Here is a 9,107-nt window from a genome sequence, read left to right as displayed (position 1 = left end):
CAAGTTGTGACCGAATAGTGAATTTGTGACCCTTATAGTCATAAGATCTGGAGAAAGAACTGGACCCCTCTCCCCCCAATGAACAGCCACACACAGATTTACTCATGATAGAGATTTATAATTGAAGCTGGATTGATTATCATACGCAGTGGGTTTGGACAGACACCAGAAGGTCTAAATGTTGCAGAGAAGCACAAGATTAAAGGTACTGATCTCTGGGAGATCATAGCACTTGTAGCACAGCTGTAGGAAGGCACCAGGAAGCAGAAGAGAGCAGCCAATCAGGAGCCAGAAAGGGTATATCTAGCACCTCCTGGTGGGTCTTGACTTGAGATATATGCCGGTGATCCTGACGTCTGCTATAAACCAGATTTTACTGTACTGGGGCTGTTCCAGGCGGTTGGGGAACTCCAGCATCTGGCCGTTGTGCAGGCTAATGTAAAACTGCTCATTGGCAAAGGTGATGGACACCTGGAAGAGGGAAGGAGAGAAGGTCAGGAGCGCAGAGTTATCTTACCAAAGAAGAAGGTCAACACCGTCAGGTTCACGTTTAACACCCTACGACTGCAGTGAAAAACAATGAAATAACAAGCCAAATGAGCTAATGATGAAATGTACTTCACACTGAATGAATTGGCTGGAATATTTCCCATGAAGCTTTCCTGGGAGGGTACAGAATCTCAGCCCCTCCTCTCAGCATTTCTGATCCCCCCCCCCAAAAAAAAGGGTCAATTTCTCTTACGTACAGGATTATGAAGGAATGGTGGCTAAAGATTCCTAGGTGAACTGTCTCACAAGTGGTGCCAAGTTACAGGCTGATCCATGGAACACAAGTACAGAGGACTGGAAGTCTCCCTGTCTGAGGCCTCACCTCAAACTCCTCGCCCTGCCGGAAAGGAAAGTTTCTTTCATCTGTCACTTGAGCACGCCAGAACCCATCCTTCATGGCATTCAAGACGATGACACCTGGGCCAGAGCCTTGAAAACGAGGGTTGACGTGTAGTGCAATTTTGGAATCAGATTCACCCACATTGATTGTGAAACTGGGAGGGAAAGAGAGACACACAAGGGATGGATGATGGATGACCATGGATGAAGACATCAAGAGATCAAGCAGCAGCATCAAGAGGTCTCGTAGAGTCAGAGGTGGCAGTGACTCACCCAACCGGATTGGGTTTAGGGACACCGGTGACTCGCAGTTCCATTCCTTGCTTGAAGGTTTTGCAACTCCACTCTCTGTTTAAAACAAAGAACCAAAAATAGGACATGTATGGTCAAAACCTAAAACATTCCTTTTGTGATTTTGTGAAGTTGTGCAAATGTATCTGCATTCGGTACACTGACTCTTTCAATTCTCTAAGGCAGTAGACATCAGAAAGTCGGCAATCTCACAATTTGTTCAGAACGAAGACAATTTTCTCAGCAGGCAGGCTGATCGGTCATACCAGTCTGCTGCATGTTCAGACTTGGGGCGAGCAATACAATGAGACACGGGGACCTTGCTTTGTTAACTATTACACAATTAACTGAGTAACGTCTCTCTTAACTGTATCAATTATTCATGCAATTATCTAATCAGCCAATTGTGTGGCAGTAGTGTAATGTATACATCATGTAGATACGGGCTAGGAGCTTCAGTTAATGTTCATATCAGCCATCAGAATGGGGAAGTATCCTTTTACTAAATGTCATGTAAGTAATAATACCAAAACCAAAAACCAAAAGGTGGGGCCAGTTATGACTTGCCTGTTTGGGGATTTCATAACTTCTCAACTGTTATTTCTTCACTTCACAAGAACTCTTCATATTCTGAATGCATGTCATGCACCCATGAGGCATTGAGGCTGCATAATATATGCAAATGTGGCTTGCTTGATAAAAAATAATGCAACATACATTTTTAACATATGTTTTTAAACATATTGTAAACTATTACATGGTCAGTACTGGTCAGTACGTACTGTCCGAGGATGAGGTTGAAGAATTCATTAACAATTTGGCCTTTTAAAACTATCTGGATATATGTATCCAGATATGTACAATGCATATAGTTAGAAAACTGCTTAAAAGAATAAAATATGCTTGTGACAGATAACCAGCAAAAATGTAAGGGAGGGGTGAGTGCTCTGCCACAGCTTACATCATATAGGCATACGTGCAGGAGATAAAGCAGAACACTCTCCCATTTTTGGTGCGCTCATGTGCTTGATTATGGTAAAAAATAATGAGGAGGAATCGCACCCAAGGTCGGTAGAATGCCACAAGGGCAAGGGCTTGGGTATAAGGGGGCTAGAACAGGGGGAAGGGAGCAAAAGGGCTGGAAAAAGCAGCATATGAAGAACGAGCCCGGTGCGACTGAAAAGGACAGGTGTAAATACACAGGGGAATGAGACAAACTAGGCGGGGCATGGGAGTGAGGGCGGTCTAACAAATAAACATCAGGTGAGACACATGAAAGGGTAATAGCACAATAACGAGGGGGAAATGAAAACCCGGACTGGATTCACAAAGACACACGGCTCCGGACTAGGGAGTAGACAATTGCACCGAATCGGGAGATGTAGTGATAACGAGAGACAGGTGCGAACACTTCACGGAAACTAAGCAAGTAATCAGTGATAGAATAGGGAGGCTGAGTTACAGAACAGAATTGAAACTCACTCACACACACACACATACACACACACACACTCACACACGCATACACACACTCACTCATACACACACACATACACACACTCACACACACACACGCATACACACATACACACACACACACTCACACACACACACACACTCACATGCACACAAACACACTCGCACACACACACACACACACACACACACACATATGCACACACACACACACATGCACACACACACGCACATATGCACATTGTGGTGCCCCTGCTCCTGCATGTTGCACCACGTGGGTGGAGAACCCCAGAAGGACCCGCACAACGCAACCACACAAACGTCATGCATTGGGAATGGTATGCGAAGGAGTGTATCTTCCTAGAGAGGTGATGGGGAGATCAGCACCCTGGAGAGAGATTCCTCTACCGGCAGTCCAGGACCCCGGACAGCGCACGTGAGTGAGCACTGTGGAAAACTACTGACTCAGCTGCAGCCTGTTTCCCTAATGAGCAGGGAAGGTATTTAAGGCGCGGTCGAGGCTGCAAACGGTGTCAGTCGGCGCCTATTCTGAGGAAGGAAGAGGCAGAGAGAGGAAGGACTGTCTGCGCCCTGCCGTACTGACCCTGAGGATTGCTCTTAAAGGAGACCCAACCTTTACCGACGGACACGTGAGGATAATAAAGCGCCTTCAAATCACCCTATCCCTTTGTGCTTCCCCCAGCCCTGACGTGGTCCAGGAGGGAAGGAGGAAGGAGGCCCTGAAGAATACCCCGGTCTGGGAAGAACGCAAGTTATTTTTGCCTGAACGGCCCTTTTATTTTCTCCCATTTTTCCCTACCCTTGCCCTGAGGGGGGGCACTATCAGCAATCCCCCGACGAAAAAAAACAAAACAAGAGAAATATTGCTGATTCCTGTGTCTGGTTTCCAGCTGGGCCTACCCACTGCCCTCAGGATCCACCCCAAGGCACCACAACATCTACATATGCACACACACATATACACATATGCACACACACACATATACACACATGCACATACACACACACACACACACACACACACACACACACGCACATATGCATATACACACGCAAACACACACTCACACACACGCAAACACACACACACACACACACGCATGCACACATCTACATATGCACACACGCACACATGCACACACACACGCACATGCGCACACACACACACACACACACACACATACACATGCACATATGTGTGTCATGCGTAACAATGTGATCAATATGGGAGGACAGCCCCTGCAAGCCTATTACAGCCAGACCTCCATCAAAGGCAAAGACTTCACTCACAAAAGCTCCTCTGGAGCTTTGGAGGTCGAAGCAAATGAAGCAAATGATGGTGTCGAACATGTGCTGATCCCACCCCAAAGCCACAAGTTACTTTGGTGAGTGGGACACAGGCTACATCGTTTGCAAAACTTTAGAACATTTGTATTAATCAAGTCAGAACCATGGACCAACATGGATGGTCATAGAATCAAATCAACAAGTCAACAAATTTACATTTACATTTACATTTTTGTCATTTGGCAGATGCTTTTAATCCAAAGCGACTTACAAGTGCCTAGGTTCTTCCACAAGTCAAAGCATCACATCCATAACTTGGAAAATACACAAGGAATGTTGTTCTAAACATATAGTCGTTATCATAAGTGCAATTTTTTTTTTTTTTGGGTTAGACAAGGAGGGATATCAGAAAGGGGGGAAATCAGGAGGGAGGACAGAGGTAGAGTTCGAAAAGGTGTGTTTTGAGTCTGCGTCGAAATAGGGGAGGGATTCTGCTGTCCTGACAGTGGTAGCAAGTCATTCCACCACTGAGGAACCAGACGAGTTTGCTTTTTAAAAATAAATCGAGTACCTCCGATTTTTAATGACGTCTTACTCACTCACCGGAAAATAATACAACACTATTTGCTTTAAGACTGGTGGTGTGGTTATATATCCTTAAATAAGCAAAACTCGTCTCAGTCATGGGTATTACGCTTTCCATCTTCAATATGTGATCATGCAAAATTCATACCGTGCGTCTGATTTACAAAAAAGGGCTATAATGTATCAACTATTCAATGAAATGGCGGGAGGCAAGCTAATTCTTTTGGTGTTGGTGTTCTTTTCTCATATGCCAAGAGTGCTGCTGGGAAATATGTTTGTTGTTTTCCAATGTGAACTGTCTTGATCCTGTGTTGATATTACAGTTTTTTACAATCGTTTTCACACTTGTCTCAATACCATGTCCACTTTTTCAAAACCCTTAACACATTCACCATATCAATAGACTATGTGAACTAAACTGTGGATATTTTTGCATTGCTTTGATACTAAAGGCATTCAATCACCACTTCTTCCAAAATTCATGAATACCTCTCTCAGTCAGTGTTCACTACCAGCAAATGTTTGTACAAATACAGCAAATTTTGCAGACATTTAGATACTCTGTTCAAAACAGTTAACTTTCAGTTCAAAACCCAATAAAATTCTGATCATTGTGGAAGGAAATATGCTACATTTTGGCAGAAAAATGAAACTATATTCTGATTTGAGCAGAAAGTTTATTCAGTTTATTCATTTTATTTTTTGTTTGCAGCCTTGTTACCATCTATACAAAAGTGATCATACTTGCATTGAAATGTGCATGTATATAGGGTAAATATAGATGTAGTTGTCACTGAAGAGAGTTTTCCACTATTACTGCTGTATATGTACTGTTGAAACACCTGGCTGTCATTTCAGTGAACAACCTACCCAGGTGTGTGTTGTTTGTGCCCCGTTTCCACAGGTACAAAAGGGGCCACCTTTGGATTGGCATTTGCATTCTTTAGCCTTGGTGGGGAAAATGGATGCAGCCAGAGCCAGAGGCAGAGGAAGAAGACGTCATGGAAGAGCAAGAACAGTTGAAATCAGAGCCACAGTCATTGATCATGTGGTAAATCATGGTCTGTCCCTGAGGGAAGCAGGTTGAGGGTTCAACCAAACTTGTCTAGATCCACAGTGGCTTCAGTAGTGAGGATGTTCAGGCAAACCAACAGGAACTATACAGTATTTACAGCATTCTAACTGAAGGAGTTCAATTGATGTGTATATTACAGCAGTACTGTGATTTGAGAAGTCTCCAGAAAACGTATCAGTGCATATTTGTCTTTGACTCACTACAGGACCCAGCGGTTACCTCACACAGTCACACACAAAGGGAAGAATGTTTACGCCTCAACAGGAGGATACAATAGTTGGGATGGTCATTGTCAACAACAGCATCAGGCTAAGAGAAATATGCAACAACATAATCGCAGACAACAACATATTTCTGAACACTGGCAGTGTAAGCACTACAACCATTTCAAGAGTGCTACAGAAACATCAGATCATGATGAAACAGTTGTACACTGTCCCCTTTGACAGGAACTCTGAGGGTGTCAAGGAACTCAGGTACCAATATGAAGTTTATGAAGGTATATGTGAAGGTTCATGACCACCACCCACATGAACAGATGTCACTTCTAGATGCAATGGCAGCTGGGTGTATGGACATAACAGTGGAACACATCCAGGGCTGGAAAAGGCACGCATAGAGATGTTTTCCTCGGTGTATAGCAAGAGATAACATTCGGAGTGATGTTGATGAAAATCTATGGCCAAATGCAGAGGACAGGATGGATGGGCCAGGCCAACAGTAGACTTCTGATACTGATAGGCAGACAATATACGTGCAAATTACTGTATATAGTGGAAAATACTGCTTTTTGGTATGTATTTGTTATTGATTGTAATGTATTTTGAGAAACTGATTGTATTGTCTTTTTCTTTTCTGAATTACAGTATATTGCATTGTGACAACAAATGTCAAAATACTGTAAACCCTCTGAAGAATACTGTTGCTTTTGTGATTTGTTTCTTTATCATATATTGTTTTACATTACACAGTAAAAATAGTTATTCTGGGTTTCCAATATAGTAAAACATTCATTCATTTACAGTTTACTGTAAATTTACTGTCTATTGTGAGAGGCAAACCAACAGATCAAAAGTTTCTTTAGCTACTTGGTTTGAAATATTTGCGGATGCAAAAATAGAGGAAAGGGAAACACATAATATATGTATTTAGCAATGCTCCAAGTTGTTTGTGTTTTGTAGTTCATTGAACATTGAGTGACAAAGTAGTCTTATGGGAGAAAGCATGTGCTATAGTTATGGCAGCAAGAGTCACTTTTGGGTGAAATATTAAGTGTTTTGGTGGTTGAAGTGCATTTTGCACCAAATGTTAACTGATTTGCTCAGGTGTGTGTTTCAAAAGCACACTGTGTGAAGAGTTTTGAAAAAGTGGACATGGTATTGAGACAAGTGTGAAAACGATTGTAAAAAACTGTAACTACTCTAATGTGTAAAATATTGAGCGCCATTTAGCTGCCTGTTGTGAAAATGCCCTAAAAAGCACAAAAGTGGGTTGCAGAAAAGAAAGGATAAAAGGGACCAAGAGGAGAAGGTAGCAAAACTACGTAAACTGGACGGCTTTTTGGAAAAATAATCGCTCAAATGCAACCCTGTTTTCAGTGACAGTTGCCCATCGCAATCACTGTGAGAACGTTAAGGACGTTAATGTGAGAACTGCTCAATCTTGTAATCATTAATTAACATTCGTCATACGTCCGTAAATGTACTTCACTTGTATTGCATTCAAATTAGCCTTGGAAGCTGCTAATTCTCCTGAAGTTACCGTGAATTAGATTTGTTTTTTCAATTGTTGGACTGGTTTTCTGCTGTGAACCTAGCGTTCCACCAATGTTAAGTCATGGGGCTGTTCTGTATCCCTTAACAAAGAGGAAGCGACCAAATATGTCCGTTTAGTTTTATCAACTGGAGGACATCCATAATTAAGAATAAGTACCTGCAATACATAGAAATATACTGTTATTTTTTTACAATAATAATGACAAGTTGAAGGCGAAAACAAAAGCTAAGAAAGTAACTGATTGTCATACATTAATTCATATTTTATTGCAAAAATGCATCCAGTGAATTAGGCATAAGAACACAGTGAACAATACATTCAGTGAATTTATTGTGTTGTGCTTTTCCTCTGATACTGACACACGAGTAGCATAGGCCTAAGCTTTAGTTATGTAAACATCCCAACGATAATTAGTTGATTTGTTGACTTGTTGATTTGATTCTATGACCGTCCATGTTGGTCCATGGTTCTGACCTGATTAATATAAATGTTCTAAAGTATTGCAAACGATGTAGCCTGTGTCCCAATAACCAAAGTAACTCATGAGCCAAATAAAATCCAAAGTATTGTCTTTAAAATATCTGTGCACGCATGCATAGGTTACATGCATTTACGTGCACATTCCTGCATCTTGGTTGCCATTTTTTGTTAGGGGAAGGGACAAGAAAAAAAATGCTGCTGCCACTGACTGAATGCATAATTTATCTCATCATGTTTTGACCATATATTTTTTTGTCCACCTCTGTTTTAAACTGGATGCTGAGGTGATTAACATACCCTTTTATTCAACAATGAAACTGGTTATCAAGGGTGTCCCCGAAGATAGGTGAGTCACAGCTGCCTCTGACTCTATGAGACCTCTTTATGCTGTTGTTAAATCTCTTGATGTCTTCATCCATGGTCATCCATCATCCATCCCTTGTGTGTCTCTCTTTCTCTCCCAGTTTCACCATCAATGTGGGCAAATCCAAAGACATCATTGCACTGCAATATAACGTGCACTTCAGCCAGGGCGTTGACCAATCTGTCATCAACGTGAGGTGCATAAGGGATGGCAAAGTCATTGATAAGCAGATGGATACTTCAGTTCCTTTCCAGCCGAAGAAGCCGTTTGTGGTGAGTCCTAGGACAGGGAGACACTGAGTTGGAGGTGAGTCCTAGGACAGGGAGACACTGAGTTGGAGGAGCTGAATGGACACTTGGTCCAGTCCTCTGTACCTGTGCTCCATGTGTCAGCCTGTAACTTGGTATCTGTGTCATAGGAGGGCATGGGGGGTAATGCCTCCACAAATGCCCTACAAGCATAGATTCTAATCATAATTTCTCCAATTTCAATCTGTATTATTTTAAATGTGTACAGAATTGTTCTCATGCATGTGATGTCAATAACATTTGTGAAGTCAAGTGATATATTATGCTCTTTATTATTTGATAAATTATCACTCCTGCCTTCTCACCCCAGCTTCCTACCTTATCAATGTCACCTACAGTAATACCCATGATCTCTGCTTCTCTCCTCCAGGTGGCCATTTCCTTCAACAAGGACCATTTCACAGTTCAGGAACCTACTTGCCAGTCTCTGCAATTCAAGAATAGCCTGGATTACCCATATTATGACTACATATGGGTTGATGGAGATGTGTCAATCAAAGGCATAAGTATCAGCTAAAGACCCACCAGGAGGTGCTAGACATCTTCTGGCTCCTGA

At 42.2% G+C, this 9,107-nt stretch overlaps 1 protein-coding gene across 1 annotated transcript; it reads right to left on the bottom strand.

Annotated features, from left to right (window-relative positions):
* Positions 1–303: 303 nt before the first annotated feature.
* Positions 304–1,205, bottom strand: LOC133136689 (congerin-2-like). Its single transcript, XM_061254338.1, has 3 exons — positions 1,162–1,205; positions 872–1,043; positions 304–471 (listed from the first exon to the last, which is right to left on the bottom strand). The coding sequence occupies exons 1-3, from the start codon at positions 1,203–1,205 to the stop codon at positions 304–306; spliced, it is 384 nt and encodes a 127-aa protein (XP_061110322.1).
* Between the last annotated feature and the right edge of the window lie 7,902 nt (positions 1,206–9,107).

The sequence above is a fragment of the Conger conger genome, chromosome 9, assembly GCF_963514075.1.
Source record: "Conger conger chromosome 9, fConCon1.1, whole genome shotgun sequence".
NCBI classification, from domain to species: domain Eukaryota; kingdom Metazoa; phylum Chordata; class Actinopteri; order Anguilliformes; family Congridae; genus Conger; species Conger conger.
Note: the sequence above shows the minus strand (reverse complement) of the source record. Positions and strands in the feature narration are given on the sequence as shown.